General features: G+C 36.8%; 1 protein-coding gene across 8 annotated transcripts in view; it reads right to left on the bottom strand.

Annotated features, from left to right (window-relative positions):
* The window catches only part of LMNTD1 (lamin tail domain containing 1), a 486,089-nt gene that overhangs the window by 26,267 nt on the left and 441,479 nt on the right, over positions 1-18,343 (bottom strand). For all 8 annotated transcript variants that reach the window (XM_044228390.1, XM_044228387.1, XM_044228395.1 and 5 more), the window contains 2 exons: positions 2,337-2,523; positions 1,469-1,588 (listed from right to left, as the gene is read on the bottom strand). In XM_044228390.1, the coding sequence (XP_044084325.1) occupies positions 1,469-1,588; positions 2,337-2,523 (307 nt within the window). The remainder of the gene's footprint in view (positions 1-1,468; positions 1,589-2,336; positions 2,524-18,343) is intronic.

The following is an 18,343-nucleotide window of genomic DNA, read 5'->3' as shown; positions in this document are numbered from 1 at the left end:
GTAATAAGTGTAGTATAAGAACAAAGACTAATCCTGTTCCAGGGAATGACAACTTACTCAAATGGGCATTCCAGGAGCTTAGGGATCTTGTCTGTCTGGTTCAACATACAGTGCCTGGGAACACTGTGTATACAAAGTAGAAACCCCAAACGTAAATAAATGCATGGATAAATGTGAAGTCTGAAATAAGAATGCCTTTTCTTTTCTTTCTTTTTTTTTTTAAAAGATTTTATTTATTTATTTGACAGAGAGAGATCACAAGTAGGCAGAGAGAGAGGAGGAAGCAGGCTCCCCGCTGAGCAGAGAGCCCGATGCGGGGCTCGATCCCAGAACCCTGGGATCATGACCTGAGCCAAAAGCAGAGGCTTTAACCCACTGAGCCACCCAGGCGTCCCTGAAATAAGAATGCCTTAATCTTAGAGTTTAGCCAATAATTTTTTATGAGCCTGAGTAAATAATTTAGATTATATCACCTTATTTTTCCCAACAGTGGAAATCATTAGAAGTATTCTAAAATTCATTTTGAGCCCACTAAAAAATCTAAAGGTGAGTAAAGGCCTCAAAATTACATCTAACGAGTGTTCTAATGACAACTACTGTTCTTATAGAAAGACATTAAATGGCTCTTAGCAAGTCTACTCTAAAGGAAAAGTCAAACTAAGCATGAGCTATAATGTAGCAAGCAAGACAATCAGAAAGATAGATTCCAATCAACATATTATCTGGATTAGTAGTTATAGGACATAGTAAGTAAGACTGGAGGTAAGAAAATAAAGGGCAGGTATTTAAGAAAAATCAAAGGAATGGTTTTGAAAAAGGAATAACTTTTTGTTATAAACAAAGATATCTTTCAACTTTATTAGTGTGTCTTTGGGCATATATTTATGCTAATATTATGCTAAGGAAAAGATAGAATGAAACTATAAAATTGTCAAATACTGGGAATGAGTTACCCAAAATAATTACTAATACACTTAATTTTATAGTGAATAATGTATAGTTGTTACAAATTAGACTATAGATCCTTTCCATAATAGTCTCTTAAGAGCAAATATCATGTCCTATTCTACATTATATTATCAGCATATATTACAGCCATTGAAATAGAGAATAATTGAAAAGTGAATAAAGGAATAGAAAAGATGTCTATGTAGTACACTCCTTTCTTATTCCACTCTTCAACCTAAATATCATAAATAAAATTCATCCTTGACTCTGGAATTTAAAGTAACTTCTTAGAAATATTGGCCATGAAAACTATTTTTGCCAAATTATAAGTAGCTCTTTGGCACTTGGGCCCTGGGAACAGGGTGCTGTTGATTTGCCTGACATGTTATTGCAGTTAGTGATGGTTTTATCTAAGCTATTAAGGATGGAAAATACTTGAGTCAGTTAAGAGGAGAAGGGGAACATAAGGACAGCTATCCATTCTTCTTTAAAAACCCATTGTTAAGAAGAGGACACTTACTTCACCATTGGGTTTGCACAAAATTGTTGTACAGTTTGGGCTTGTTCTAAACTTGTTTTCTTCTCTCCAAAGAAAATCTGATGGTGGCTGATGCTTTGCTTCAGATACAGCTGCCCACACCTGTAAAAAAGTGGTTTGTTAGTGATGAATGCCCTTTGAGTTCCATGGAGTTTTGCATATGTCAGAGGGTCATTGCAATGTATCATTCTGCAAAGATGAGGTTTTAAAATATGACTGTACAATATATAATATCAAGCTGTGTAACTCCCATCAGTTACTGTACATGGCATAAAGGAAAGTACAAAAAAAGAGAAACCTTCCAGCATCAGCAAATTACCTGTTCTCTAAGCAAATAATCTCTTTGCTTTCCTTTTCAGGATTATGTTTGTTTACTTTTAGGAAATTAGGTACCTTGTTTTAATAGTTGAATAATAAAAACAAAAAGCATTCAGAGCACCTGGGTGGCACAGTTGATTACTTCAGTTACCTCACCCACTCTTGGTTTCACTCAGGTCATGATCTCGGAGTTGTGAAAGTGAGCTCTGCACTTAGTGTGGAGTCTGCTTAAGACTCTCTCTCTCTCTGTCCCTTCTCCCACCCACTGCTCTGTCTCTCTCTAAAATAAATAAATAAATCTTTAAAAATCCCAAAAGGTATTATACAACTGATTGAGAAAAGCCATAGAAATTTAGTTGGTATTAATTTACATTCAGGGATGGACGAAGTGGGACAAGTAACTAACAACAACAAGAAATCACATTTTACCTAGAGACTGAGAGATGATGAAACTGGTGCTAAGCCAGTCTGGCTGGGTGAAAGATTTTTTCCTATAAAATTCTAGTTCATAACATTTATATTTTATACTCACTGTTACTGTGCAATTGGCCTGCATTGTGATATTTGGAAGGAAGCGGTAAAAAGAGACTGTTTGTCCATTCACATTTTGCTGGAGAATATGACCTCCAATCTCCAGTTCTTTGTCAAGGGAAGAGTTAATGAGTTTCACAAATAAACCCTTGACATTTACTTCAGCTATTTTAATGTCTCCAAGAGCACTAAAAAATAAAGCACAAAACAGATAATCATGTCAAAAAATGGGCAGAAGACATGAACAGACACTTCTCCAATGAAGACATACAAATGGCTATCAGGCACAGGAAAAAATGTTCATCATCACTAGCCATCAGGGAGATTCAAATCAAAATCACATTGAGATACCACCTTACACCAGTTAGAATGGCCCAAATTAACAAGACAGGAAACAACGTCTGTTGGAAAGGATGTGGAGAAAGGGAAACCCTCTTACACTGCTGGTGGGAATGCAGGTTGGTGCAGCCACTTTGGAGAACAGTGTAGCGATTCCTCAAGAAATTAAAAATAGAGCTTCCCTATGACCCTGCAATTGCACTACTGGGTATCTACCCCAAAGATACAGATGTAGTGAAAAGAAGGGCCATCTGTACCCCAATGTTCATAGCAACAATGGCCACGGTCGCCAAACTGTGGAAAGGACCAAGATGCCCTTCAACGGATGAATGGATAAGGAAGATGTGGTCCATATACACTATGGAGTATTATGCCTCCATCAGAAAGGATGAATACCCAACTTTTGTAGCAACATGGATGGGACTGGAAGAGATTATGCTTAGTGAAATAAGTCAAGCAGAGTCAATTATCATATGGTTTCACTTATTTGTGGAGCATAAGAAACAACACAGAGGACATGGGGAGATGGAGAGGAGAAGGGAGTTGAGGGAAATTGGAGGGGGAGATGAACCAGGAGAGACTATGGACTTTGAAAAACAATCTGAGGGTTTTGAAGGGGCAGGAGGTGGGAAGTTGGGTGAGCCTGGTGGTGGGTATTATGGAGGGCATGTATTGCATGGAGCACTGGGTGTGGTGCATAAACAATGAATTCTGGTACACTGAAAAGAAATTTAAAAAAAGCACAAAGATTATAAGGTAACTTTAGAGAAATGTGTCTTTAGCTCATTTTAAGAACTGAATAATGTGCTTTGAAAGTATAACTTTTACATAGCTGTATATTCTACTGGACACATTCTATATAGAAATGGTGTATTTTATAACCTAAGACATCTGGTTTGATCTGGTAGTTCTGTTTATCTGTGCAACAAAATGATCTCTTTCACATAAAATAATTAAAGTTAAAAAGTGCTGTAGGTGTCAAGGTATAAATACCATAGGAAGATGTGATTATCATTATTTAAATTTCCTTCTTTTCATGAAACTATTAAGTAAAGAGAAAGGTAAACCATTTAGATAATTTTTGATAAAGTTACTGTGAAGATGAATAGCAACTATGTGCTTAAAAGAGTTTTGTAAACTTAAAATATTATGCAAATATAAGATGGTAATTTTTCCGTCTAACATGTTGAGAGCCTAGTATATACCAGGGACTAGGCTAATAAACATTTATATGTTAGCATTTCTCAGAGTGTGGGTCAGAACCCAATAATACATCATTAAATCCCTTCAGTGGGTAATAGCTGTCATTTTAAAAATGAAATTCCAATAATAATAACCATACTTATTATGTGCTGGGTACCTTTTAAAGATTATATCTATATCTGCACATTCATACCCCAAATTCCAAAATCCATAAAGTTCTGAAAAATGCCAAAACTTAAAAAAATCCATTTGGTGTTTGATGAGCACCAGGTGTGGTATAAAAGAGATGAATCACTAAATTTTACAGCTAAAACTAATATTGCACTGTATGTTAATTAGCTGGCATTTAAATAAAAACTTGGAAAAAAACGCATTTGAGACAAATCTAACCTGAATTCCTTTGGTGGCAAAATCTGACCTGAAACTGAGGGTAGTCTATTTATAGTCTTTAATTATGGTTTGTGTGAATTATTCATATGTTTGGCTGTGGACAAACTGATGTTTGATTTTGGATACTTTTCTAAGCCCCGATGGGGTGTTACCTAATATGTGTTCTAGTCATCATATTACTTTCCTGAAATCCCCCAAGTTCTGAATTTTGAAACACATCAAGTCCCCAAATATTTTGGGAAAGGCATTGTGAACTTGTAGATATTCATTCAATTCTCATAAGGCTACATATTTCTTACTGAAAGTCACAGTAAAAAAAAAAAAACAAAACCCACTAATATTTCATTTAATTCTCACAACAACCCAGTGAGACAGATACTATTTTTAGTCCCATTTTACAGATAAGAAAACTGAGGTTTAGAAAGATTGTCATGTCCAAAATCACTCAATAAATGTTAGCACTGTTCTTCTGTCTCACTCAATTAGTAAATTCCCAAAGAGGTTTGATGCAACCATTTAAATTGTTTACAGTCTAGATAGTCTGGTAGTTGGGCACTGCTAGAGAACACATGCACACACATGCACATGCATATACACACGTATAGATTGCTGCCACTAAATAAATTGGTCTCCAGCCACACCTCAGGCCTTAATGATTCCCTTATTAATTGGCAGCAAGGTGTGTGTGTGTGTGTGTGTGTGTATGTGTGTGTGTGTGTGTGTGTTAGAAAGTTGTGTGCTTCATAAGCAGAACTAGTCTGTTATTCCTCGAACAATGTACAAATCCCTGCCCTCACGTCTCCATCCTTACTCTCAGCAAATAATGTCACTGAGGAAACAGGACGATCCGAAAGAAGTGTGTTCCTACTTTCCACTTAGAAGCAGTTTCACCTGCTTGACTTCTTCTCTTTTCAGCCCATCTTGTTTCAGTGGAAGAGGGGCCCTTTTCCCATCTCAAGTGAAACACTTTGTTCGCTCTTCCTCCTGCTACTTCAACAACTCAATCTATTCGTTAATTTTCCTTTAACACCACCTCTCCCTCCACACTGCCCCATTATGCCAAATATGTATGTATCCTCAAACTGCTACCGACTTAAAAAACAAAAACAAAAACAACAAAACAAAACAAAAAACAAAAAAACAAAACCACAAGCCTCCTCCACCTTCCACTTCATAGTGTTGTTACAACCAAGCTTTGGAAAGACCATGTCATTAATTCCTCACCTCTTACTCCTCAATCCACTAACATCTACTTCTGCCTTAGACCAAGATGATAAATGTCCTCCCAGTTGGTAAACTGAGTGGTAAATTGAATGGTTACTTATTTTTTCACTGAGGTAAAGTTGACACATTATATTAGTTTCATGTTTACAACATAATGATTTGATATTTGTATACACCGAGAAATGATTGCCACAATAATTCTAGTTAACATTTATCACCAGACATAGTTATAATTTTTTTCTTGTGATAAAAAAGTATAAAATCTACTCTCTTGGCAATCAAATATGCTATACAGTAACTTTTTATTGAAGTATAATTGACAAACGATATCCTATTAGTTGCAGGTGTGCATCATAGTGATTTGATATTTTTATACATTATTAAATCATCCCTGTGATAAGTCATCATTGGCCACCACACAAAGTTATTACAATATTATTGACTATATTACCTATATTACCTATGCTGTACATCAGCATGACTTAGTTTATAACTCAGTTTGTACCTCTTAATTCTCTTAACCTATGTCATCTGCCTCAACCCCTCCCAACTCTAGTAACCAATATCTTGGCTATTGTAAATAGCCTTGTTAATCTCTTTTTTTCCTACTTCCTTGCTTTGCTTAAACTTCAACCACAAAGGTTTTATTACAAGACTTGTGACAATTCATACCATTGCATGCTTTACCCACTGTCTATGCAAGTGTTAGTAGTCCCTCTTCTTTTTTCCCACATTCCTTCCAACACTTGAAATTTTCAGACTTCTTAGTATTTTCAATATAATGGGTACAAAAGTTATCTCATTGTTATTTTAACTTATTTCCTGCTGATTATAGTGCAACTGAATAAGCTGTTTATTGGTCACCCAGTTTTCTTCTGTGAATTGTCTATTAAAATTTTTTTTCCACTTCTATAAAGTTGTTTTACATTTTTATGATTGAGTTCATAGTATTTATTTATTTATTTATTTATTTAAAAAGTATAGATTGCTTTAGGCAGTATAGACATTTTTTTAAAATTTATTTATTTACTTGACAGAGAGAAATCACAAGTAGATGGAGAGGCAGGCAGAGAGAGAGAGAGAGAGAGAGAAGCAGGCTCCCCGTTGAGCAGAGAGCCCGATGTGGGACTCGATCCCAGGACCCTGAGATCATGACCTGAGCCGAAGGCAGCGGCTTAACCCACTGAGCCACCCAGGCGCCCGAGTTCATAGTATTTAAATAAAAGAGCATTTAAATATATACACATATTTTTAGAAGAACTATGCAGTAATAAAAGAATATTATTCATGTTATTTTAAGTTGCTATAATGGTAATAATTTGTTATGGCAAGAAATAGAAAACTGATATCCACTTCTATAAATATTTAAATTGTGTGCCAGAAATGCTGCCAGAGTCTTCTGTCTTCTATTTTTCCAATGAAAAACCACTCCCAAACTTCTATTGTTCCTTTAAAGGTAAATTTCCTTTTTCTATGGCTAAGATTTTCCTTATGTCTTCAGTTTTTTCTTTGTTTGTTTAAAGGGGAATTGGAGAGGAGGGACAGAGGGAGAGGATGAGAGAGAATCTTAACCAGGTTCCATGCCCAGAATAGAGCCAAAATTAAGAATCTTAACTGACTGAAGCTTAACTGACTGAAGCCACCCAGGCACTCCTCCTATATCTTCTGTTTTAGAAGTTTTTCCAATATGTACCCAGAGGTTTGGGTTTTTATTTTTCTGTCCTTTATCTTTCTGGGAATTGGTAGTGCTTCTTCCATCTGTGTCTTGATGTCTTTCATTAGTTTGGGAAACTTCTCTGCTGTATTTCTACCAGTATAATTCTACCTTAATCGATGTCTCCTCTCCTTAAGTAACTTCAATTACAAGTAGATAGATTTTTTAAAATCTTTCTCTATTAGTCCTTATGCTTGTTTCTGTTCTTCTACTATCTTTGCAATTCAGCCTGGGTATTTTCCTCTAAGAATGTTTTAGTGCAATAATTCTCTCTTCTGTTACATCAAATATATTGTTAAACCCATCTACTTCTGAAATAGTAATTTCTCTTATTGGATTTTTTAGTTCTAGAATTTTCCTTTGATAATTTAATAAGAATAAACCAATAAAATATTTAGTTTCCTGTTGTATCTTGTCATTTAATTCCTTGAATATTTATTTAACCATTGCTATTTTAAAATCCCTGTCAGATAACCATAATATCTGCACCACCAAGGTATGTTTTTAGCATCCATTTTAACCTTAGTTTTTGGTTAACTTTTATTAGTTGTATGCCTTTTTTTTTTTTTTACTTAGTGCCTAGTATTATGAATTAAAAAAACAACTGCAGAGATAACTTAAGTCTCTGTATAGCATTTTCTCAACCCATACATACAGGATTTACTTTAGCTCTGACAGCTATCTAAGTTGGAGGTAAATTACTTTAATCAAATCAGGTTATGAAGTGTCTTGATGCTTTACTTCAGCTCCAGTTAGGATGGTCTATTTTGAATACAAATTTGGAATTTTGGAATACAAATTTTAAATTTTAAATTTTGAAATTTGAAATTGAGATTTGAAATTCCAACTGAAAACCTGGGTTATCAGTGATTCTCTTTCAGGATAGGCCCCGAATCCCAATTTTTTATCACCTGGTCCTATGAAACTGCCAATATATTATTAACTTCTCAGCTTCCTGCTGCTTTCAAATTAATAACTGTTTTGAGGGGAAAAATGGCTCCAAATGTCAGCCATCACTCTGGGTTTCCTCTTCTAGAAGAGAAACGGTGAGAATAGAAGATATAAACATCCATGAAATCTCAATGCACACTACTAAACTGCTTTCAAAACAGTGTTATCACTTCATACTTTGATTGTATTGTATGAGAATGCCTATTTTGGAGAGTTTCACTTTTGAATAGTTTACATGCATAGTCTTGTTGGGGTCGATTCCATGTTAAAACATGTTAACCCCCTAGGGCCTGCCTGGGCCTACTTAGCCATAGTGACTCCATGTTGCCTAGGTAGACATTTTGTTGTTTAATAAAAGCCTCAGCAGTTACTATTCTTAGTTCCAGGTAACTGTTACTAAAACACAACACCTAAAACAAGGCAACTGTTACTAAAACACACACCTAAAAAACAAGGCCAGTTCCAGGTAACTATTACTAAAACAAGTCTATTTTGTTGTTTAATAAACACCTCAACAGTTACTAGTATCGGTTCCAGGTAACTGTTACTAAAACACACAGGTAGGAGACATCCAATCAGCCAAAGCCACATATGTAGATGTCTGTGATTGTGCCCTATAAAAACTAGCCTGTAAGACCAAGGGGCGTCGCTCTCTTTGGAGGCGGCCCTGGCCAGTCAGTCTAACTTCTAATGCTTGGCATAGAATAAAGCTTTACATAACTTTTACTTCATCTCAGCCTCGTTTCCCTGGCTGGTCAGTCTAAGTTCTAATGCTTGACATAGAATAAGGCTTTGTGTAACTTTGTCTCAGTCTCGTTCCTTTGATAACAGACCCAACATATGGGGGCTCGTCCGGGATCAAACAACGAGAACTGAGCAAGCATCAGAATTTCTGGGAAAAGCCTCCGGAGGTAAGATCTCCATATTCTGTGAGATCTGGTCTGTCTGGTTGTGGAGCTCCAGAGTATGGCCCACCGGGGAGAAGCTGGATGCAGCCATGCTCCCCAGGGCTGGAGTGGATGTGGGGATGCCCCATCCCTCTTCTGGTAGATCGTCTGGGGGTCTGAACCCCCCCAGGCGATCATCTGGATCTGTAGGGGGCTGGGAAAACCCCCACCAGCGGGTGAGGGCCGCTGGGTCTGTGTCTTTGTCTTGTCTTTTTGTTATCTGTTTTGTTACTTGTTTCTAGGGGACCAAAAAAAATCCCCACTGGCGAATGTTTGTAGGGGACTGAGAAAATCCCCATCAGCAGCAGGTTCTGGGTAAGGGTCGCTGAGTCTGTGGTTGTCTGTGTCTTGTCTTTTTGTTGTCTGTTGTGTTGTTTGTTGTGTTTGAAGAAATGGGACAAGCAGAGAGTAAGGGGACTCTGACATTCATCTCTCTGTTCCTCCTAATAGATGTGGGACTTCTCCCTTGCTCATTTCTTATGTTAATGGCTATAACTGGAGCCAACTGTGGTTGGTCTAACTCAAGACAGAGACTTTAAGGAATATTCCCAAGCAGCTGCCAAAACTCCCTTTGTTTAGGGGAAGTTCCTTGTCTTCTCTGGCCTGACCTGGACTGTGTAGCCCCTCCCCCTTGCTGGCGCGACATTCTGGCAGCACTTTGTTTGTTCTGTCTCCTTCTGTTTCTGCACCAGCTTGGGTGCAGCCTGCATAACTGGCTTCTAGACCATCCTCGGTGCTTCCTGCACCATGGCTCCTTCTCTCTTCACTGTCAAGAAACAAAAAGAGCACCCCCTGGACCTAACATCCCCCACTCCAGATCTTCCCACTCGTGTCTCAGGTAAACATTAAAAATGGAGTGGGTCCAGGTGAAGCGTAAATCAGAATTTAAACTAAATTAAGTATGTTTATTTAATTAAAATAGAATGTCTTTAAAGTTATAGCAGTAAATGTGAAACTTCAAAGTTTACTGAAGGTCAAATAAACTCATGTTATTTGTTAAAATCTGTTAGCAAAGAAATAACTGAACTGATGATTAATTGTCTCAAAGTTTTAATGGATAATTGTTAAAATAGCTTTCAAAGTCTTTAGTAACCTGAAACACTGAAGGTTTACTTGAATAACAAATGCAATTAAATCTGTTGGACATCTAGGTCTTAACCAAATGGGATAAAATACTAAAGCATTAATTACTGGAACCAGGTTTATGCTTTTAACTTCTTACTGCAAAAAAAACTAAAAATATTTAAATCTGTTGGTAAACATGTTTTGTGCTTAACTGATTCATAAATTTGCCATCTACAGAATTCTGTTGTAACTATTCACAATTGGTTAATACTTAGCCATCACTAGAGACTAAAATAAAATATTCTTTTTCTAAGAATAAAAAATTCTACTAACTGTAACTAAGACTGATGAAAGTAAGAAAAACAACCTTATATGTAAAAAAAAGGAGATAAAAAAAGGGGAATAAAAATACATTTCGTTAAAGATAAAAGGTAATTTTTTCCTAAACAAGATAATTATTTTTTTAAGAAAATGGCTTGGGACAAAACCTAAATGCAAAAATGTTGTAAAAGATTTGTGAAGAAAAATCTTCAAAAAATAAATTTTAGGTATGGTCAGGACAAACTAAAATTAAAATGAATTTTAAATGTAGCACATCAGAATAATAAATCACACAAAATGTCTCCATGTATTCTAGACTACCAAAAGAAAAATGCCATTAAAATTTTTATTAAAAGTTTTAATGTTGTCTAAAAAAAACCAGAGGAAAGGCAGTTGACTGATAACTGATAGTAAGTTTAGAAAAAGTGTACACACACAAAAAGGAGGGTCTAAGAGAGTAAGTAGTTTTGTCTTAAAATAAAAATATCTGGTTGCACCAGAACTTCAAAAAAATAATAAAAACTAAACTTGAGGGTATTTAGTAAGTCATAAAAGGCTTGAGAAAAGTGACCTTTATTTGCCTTGGTTTTAGGTTTGAAAGAGAACAATGAAATATGTTGGAAATTTAACCATATTAGATCAGTTTTGATAGATGTATTCACACACATACAAAAAAGACTAATAAATCTTTTCCTGTAAAATGTTTCTGTTCAAAAAAAAAAAAAAAACACCAAAAACTAAAGCCCTGTGTCATGGCAAATCTATATTGGTCATCCACTCAAGTAAATGTTGACTATTATGTAAACTAAAAAACACTGGTATAAAAAATCTGCTTTCTCTCTGTTCAGAAAAACAAAGTTTTCTTAGATTAGTTGATCTACTGTTAAAGAGAAAATATAAATGGTTTTCTCTTTGCCTGCCCAGAGAAACCAGTTTCTGTATTTTGTTTTATCCATAATCCTATATAAGCTTGTGCTTTAAAACTTAAATTTCAGCAATTGTCAACAAGATTTAAATTGTAAATACATATGGGTAAGTGCTATAACTATTATAGAAAGTCTATGCATTTCCTAAAGTTTTAACCTTTTGATAAGGTCATCACTTGATATTGTAATTATTGAAATGTTATGTGTCACAGAAGTAACTTGATTTTCTTGCCAGTTAAATTCTGCCTTAAAGAAAATTCATATGGGAGACTTCCAGAACAAATACAGGTTTTGATATGTTGAAATCCTGAAACTGAAATGGATAAAAATTTCCAGAACTAACTAAAACTACATTCAAACTAAACCAGAATTAGTAACATGGGACCTCAATCCCTGGCGAGTGAAGAACTACTGCCCAAAGGAACCCCCTGACTGAAACCCAAACTATGATAAAGGTAAGGAGAGTCTATGTTTTTACCGCCAGATTCTGCCGGGAGGCCTCCATATGATTGCAAGGAGACCCATAAATTTATCTAAAATTAGTGTGGTGACTCAAGATAAGGATGAGTCTCCAGGGGCTTTTCTAGAAAGGCTTATAGAAGCCTATAAAATATATAGCTTGATCGATTCTGAGGCACCCAAAAATCAGAGGGCAATAAATCTTGCCTTTGCCAGTCAGTCAGCCCCAGATATAAGGGGAAAACTTCAGAAAATTGAAGGATTTAAAGAAAAGAATTTGACTGAGTTAGTGGGAATAGCAGAAAAGGTGTTTAACAACAGAGATACACAAGAAGATGAAAAACAGACTAGAAAAATAGTTAAAGTTTTGGCATTATATGAGATGGGGAGAAGAGGTCAATGGAAAGGAAAAAAGCAGGTAAAAAATGGTCAGTGGAAAGAAAAGCCTAAGTATAGAAAAAAACTGATGAGAAGTCTTAGCTTCAGATCAGTGTACTTACTGCAAGGAAAGAGGACACTGGGCCAAGGAATGCCCAAAAAAGAAGATGGCAATGCTGGCCACCAGAGACTAAAGGGACCATGGTTCAGAGCCCCTCCCCAAACCTTGGGTAAAAACTCAGGTGGAGGGGAAATCAATTGATTTTTTGATGGACATGGGAGCCCAATTTTCATCATTACTAGAGCCTATGAGAAAGCGATCTGAAAAGGAAGTCTGGGTACAAGGGGAAAATGGCACAAAAGGACATAAACAAACAACAGAAAGGACCTTAAATTTGGCCTACAGCTGTTCGCATCAGTACTCTCTCCCCTGGGAAGCAAAGGAAGGGATCTCCATAGAACACACCTTTGCTTCCCTTCAAAAGGCCAAAACTGAGGAGTACCGACCCGTTCAGGACTTGCAGGAAGTTAACAAATGGATTTAAGATATCCACCCAATGGTGCCTAACCCCTATACCCTACTCTCCCTCCTGAGCCCCAAGAGAACCATGTATACTGTCTTAGATCTCAAGAATACAAAAGAGTCTCAGCCCCTCTTTGCTTTTAAGTGGTCCAACCCACAGAAAGTGTTCCAAGGCCAGCTCACTTGGATAAAAACAAACGCCCAAGTGATGGAGTATAAGGCCCTCCTCCTCAATGAACTGAAAGTGACTTTCCGGTCCCCGGCGGTGCTAAATCCAGCCATGTTGCTGCCAGAGGAGCTGACTGACCACAATACTCACTAATACCCGCTGAGGACTGTAAGTCATGCTTGCGGGGGACAAGCCACTTATTTAGGCTTTGATCTCCAAGAAGGAGTGTGTTCACTGTCTGAATCCAGGAAACAGGTAACCAACGGATACCCCCGTCCCACCCACACTACTGCAGGGAGGTCCTAACCCAGGTCACAGGAATAAGGCCGGATCTCAGAGACCCTCCCCTCCCGGATGTAGAGATGACTTTGTTCACAGACGGGAGTGCTACATGGCAGATGAAAAGAGGTATGTGGGGGCTGCGATGGTTTCTCCTGAGCAGGAACTCTGAAAAGCAGCCCTGCCACACATCCCTAGGAAGAACAGGTATGTCTTTGCTACTCTCCATATACATGGGGCTATTTATAAAAAAAGGGGCTTATTAACAGCAGAAAAAAATTAATTAAAAACAAAGAAAAAATACTGGCTCTCCTTCAGACTATTTGGGACCCGAAAGAGGTGGCCATTATGCATTGCCCAGGACACCAAAAGGGGACTGATCTGGTTTCAAAAGGAAACTAATTAACAGATCAAACAGCAAAGCAAGCAGCCAGGAAAATGAATCAAAAACTGGTTACACTCCTGGCTCCAGCCCTACCAGAAAAACCAGATTATTCAGAGGAAGATTTAAAATATTTACAAAAATGGACTAAATTATACTATAAAGGAGACTGAGCTAAGACCAGGACAAAAAGTTAATTCTTCCTCAAAGACTTAAAAAAAAAATTAGTAAACCAAATACATCAAGGTTCTCATTTAGGAACACTGAAACTTTAAAAACTCATGGGCAAGCAATTTCAGGTATCTAAATTAGGGCATATGGCTCAGGATATAGTTAATAGATATGCTCAATATCAACAGTTAAAGTGGAAAAACTAGGATGGAGAAACAAGATGGGATAGGGAGGGAGACAAACCATAAGTGACTCTTAATCTCACGAAACAAACTGTGGGTTGCTGGGGAGAGGGGGGTTGGGAGAAGGGGGGTAGGGTTATGGACATTGGGGAGGGTATGTGCTTTTGGGTAAATTGGAAGGGGTGGTGAACCATGAGAGACTATGGATTCTGAAAAACAATCTGAGGGGTTTGAAGTGGCGGGGGGGTGGGAGGTTGGGGTACCAGGTGGTGGGTATTATAGAGGGCATGGCTTGCATGGAGCACTGGATGTGGTGAAAAAATAATGAATACTGTTTTTCTGAAAATAAATAAATTGGAAAAAAAAAAGAAAAAGAGAAAGAGGTAAAAAACAAACAAACAAACAAACAGGAGTTTATTGGGAAGTGAATTTTACAAAAATAAAATTTAAAAAATGTTAGTTTTTGTAGATACCTCTTCAGACTGAGTAAAAACTTTTTCTGCCAAGCATAAAATGGCAGAAATAGTAGCCCAAAACTACTAAAAAAAAAAAATAATTCCTAGGTTTGGGTTGCCTCTCACCATCAGGTCAGACAACGGCCCAGCATTTGTGAGTTCAGTCTCACTGGCACTGGCCAAGGCTGTGGGCACTGACTGAAAACTACACTGTGCCTACTGGCTTCAGAGTTCCGGACAGGTAGAGAGGATGAGCCGGACTCTTAAAAAAAAAAACCTTGACAGAGTTAATTCTGAAAACTGGCAGTGGATGGATGGATCTCCTTCCCTTCGCCCTCCTTAGGGTGCGATGTACACCCTACTTAAACAAGGTTACCCCATTTAAAATAATGTTTGAGAGAGCCCCTCCACTCTGCTCATGGCTACAAAAGGTTACCCTAACAAAAATGACTGATCAGTCCGTATTCTAGTCACTACAGGCACTACAGTATGTCTTAAAAAGAGCCCATGCAGGGATCCAAGCTGCCTACACTGAGATGGAGACAAAGGTGGAACCACATCCTTACCAACCCAAAGACTTGGTTTGGATACACCGCCACCAAGTGAAAAACTTGAAGTTTCATTGAAAGGGACCGTTTACTATCATCCTATAGAGAACCTGAGGGATTCCAACATCTTGCTGCAGAAATAAAATGGACAAAACCCACGGTTCCCATCTTAATTTCAGCACTAACTGATTATTTAAAAAGTCAAAGAATTGACTAATCTCGAAAGAAAAGGGGGGGATGTTGGGGTCGAGTCCACGTTAAAACATGTTAACCCCCTAGGGCCTGCCTGGGCCTACTTAGCCATAGTGACTCTATGTTGCCTAGGTAGACATTTTGTTGTCTAGAAAAGTTACTGCTCTCAGTTCCAGGTAACTGTTACTAAAACACAACACCTAAAACAAGGCAACTGTTACTAAACACACACCTAAAAAACAAGGCCAGTTCCAGGTAACTATTACTAAAACACATACCTAAAACAAGGCTATTTTGTTGTTTAATAAACGCCTCAACAGTTACTAGTATCAGTTCCAGGTAACCGTTACTAAAACACACGGGTAGGACACAGCCAAAGCCACATATGTAGATGTCTGTGATTGTGCCCTATAAAAACTAGCCTGTAAGACCAAGGGGCGTCGCTCTCTTTGGAGGCGGCCCTGGCCAGTCAGTCTAACTTCTAATGCTTGGCATAGAATAAAGCTTTACATAACTTTTACTTCGTTTCAGCCTCGTTTCCCTGGCTGGTCAGTCTAAGTTCTAATGCTTGACATAGAATAAGGCTTTGTGTAACTTTGTCTCAGTCTTGTTCCTTTGATAATGGACCCAACAGTCTTTTCTTTTGTATTGCCATATGGTTCTTAATAAATTGTGGATATAACATTTTATTCTTTGAAATCTCTAGAATTCCTCTATGTCATCCTTATCCTACTGCTATTGAATTCTCTGTGGTATGTTTAAAAAGCTGGAGGTATCCCACTTATTTACCTCAAATTATATTATAAAGCTAAAGTAATTAAGACAGTATGGTACTGGCATAAAAATAGACATATAGACCAATGGAACAGAATAGAAAGCCCAAAACAAACCCATGCATAAAAATTATGGTCAACTGATCTTCAACAAGAGTGCCAAAATTACACAATGGGGAAAGGATAGTTTCTTCAGTGAATGATGGAAGACTGATAGCCACATGTAAAAGAATGAAATTGGACCCCTATGTCAGCACATACAAAAATTACTCAAAATGGGATAAGACTTGAAACCATAAAGTCATAGGAGAAAAAAAGAGGGGGGAAATCTTGCTATTGGTATTGATAGTAATTTCTTAGGTACAACACCAAAAGCACAGGCAACAAAAGTATATATAAATAAGGGGGATTACATTAAACTAAAAAACTTCTGCACAGAAAAGGAAATAGTTAACAAAATGAAAAGGCAACCCATAGAATGAGAAAAATATTTGTAATCCATATATCTGATAAGGGTTAATAGCCAAAATATATAAGGAATTCATACATTTCTTCAGCAAAAAAGCAAATAACTTGATTAAAAAATAGCAAAGGACCACAAGAGAAACTTTTAAAAAGAAATTCAAATGTTTAACGGTATATGAAAAGGTGTTCAACAACACAAATTGCTAGAGAAATGAAATCAAAATCACAATAAGATATCACTTCATACTTGTTAGGATGGCTATTATCAAAAAGAAAAGATGGGGTGCCTAGGTGGCTCAGTCTGTTGAGCTTCTGCTTCAGCTCAGGTCACGGTCTCTGTGTCCTGGGATAGAGCCCTATGTTGGGCTCCCAGCTCAGTGTGGAGGCTGCTGCTTCTGCTCCCTCTCCCCCCTGCTTATGTGCTCTCTATTAAATTAATAAATAAAATCTTAAAAGAAAAAAATATAAGTGCTGGTGAGGATGTGGAGAAAAAGGAACACTTGTACTGTTGGTGAGAATATAAATTAATAAGGCCATTATGGAAAACATACAGAAGTTCCTAAAAAAATTAAAAATATAACTATATGATCCAGAAGTCCCACTTCTGGATATATATCCAAATTCAATGAAATGAGGATCAGGAAGAGATACTGCACTCTCATGTTCATTGCAGCATTATTACAATAGTCAAAATATGGAAACAGCCTAAATGTCTTAAATAGATGAATGGGTATAGAAAATGTCACACACACACACACACACACACAGAAATATTCAGTTTTTAAAAAGAAGGAAATCCTGACTTCAATATGGATATATGACAACATGGATAGAACTGGAGGACATTATGCTAAACAAAATAAGCGTGATACAGAAAGAAATATTGTATGATCTTGATGGTGCTTGTTGCTAGGGACTGGGGGAGGCAGAAATGGGATTATGTGGTTCAAAGTGTACAAACTTGCAGTTAAGCAAAATGAGTAGGTTCTAGAGATCTAATATATAACACAGTGACTATAGTTAATGATACTTGAAAATTGCTGAGAAAATAGATCTTAATGTTCTCACCACACACACCATAAAATAATTATGTGAGGTAATGGATCTGTTAACTAACTTAATGGTAATCCTTTCACAATATATAAGTATCAATTCATCATGTTGTATAACTTAAATTTACATGATATTATATGTCAATTACATCTTAATAAAAAACCAAAAAGACAAATAAAATAACTTATACATTATATACATCATGTATATATGTATATAAATACACACCATTTTTATGTCAATGATATATCAATAAAGCTGTTTAAAAACTGAAGTACGAATTCATCACAAGCAGATCCATATTATAAGAAAGGAAGTTCTTTTTCAGGTAGTAGCAAAATTATAAGGGATGGAAACATGATTTACAAAAAAGAAATGCTGGAAAGCAGTGAAAACATATGAGGGTAAATATATAATATATTTTTCTTATATTTTAAATTTTTTCTAATAATTATTAAACAAAATATGGAGTTTGGGATTTATGACATATGTAGAAATAAAATATGTGATAGCAAAAACACAATGTTTGGGATGAAAGAAATGAATACTATTGAAAAGTCTTATACTATTTGTGAAGTGGTATAATATCATTTGAAGGTAGTCTGTGATAGGCTGAAGATATCCTACAAACTTTTATTTTTTTTTAAGATTTTATTTATTTATTTGACAGACAGAGATCACAAGTAGTCAGAGAGGCAGGCAGAGGGAGAGAGGAGGAAGCAGACTCCCCAAGGAGCAGAGAGCCTGATGCGGGGCTCGATCCCAGGACCCTGGGTTCATGACCCGATCCGAAGGCACAGGCTTAACCCACTGAGCCACCCAGGTGCCCTGAAATCCTACAAACCTTAAAGGAACCACTAAAATAACAGAGTTATAGCTAATCAACCAACAATGGAAAT

The sequence above is a fragment of the Neovison vison genome, chromosome 12 (assembly GCF_020171115.1).
Source record: "Neovison vison isolate M4711 chromosome 12, ASM_NN_V1, whole genome shotgun sequence".
Taxonomy (NCBI): Eukaryota; Metazoa; Chordata; class Mammalia; order Carnivora; family Mustelidae; genus Neogale; species Neogale vison.
This window is presented reverse-complemented; position numbering and strand designations above follow the sequence as displayed.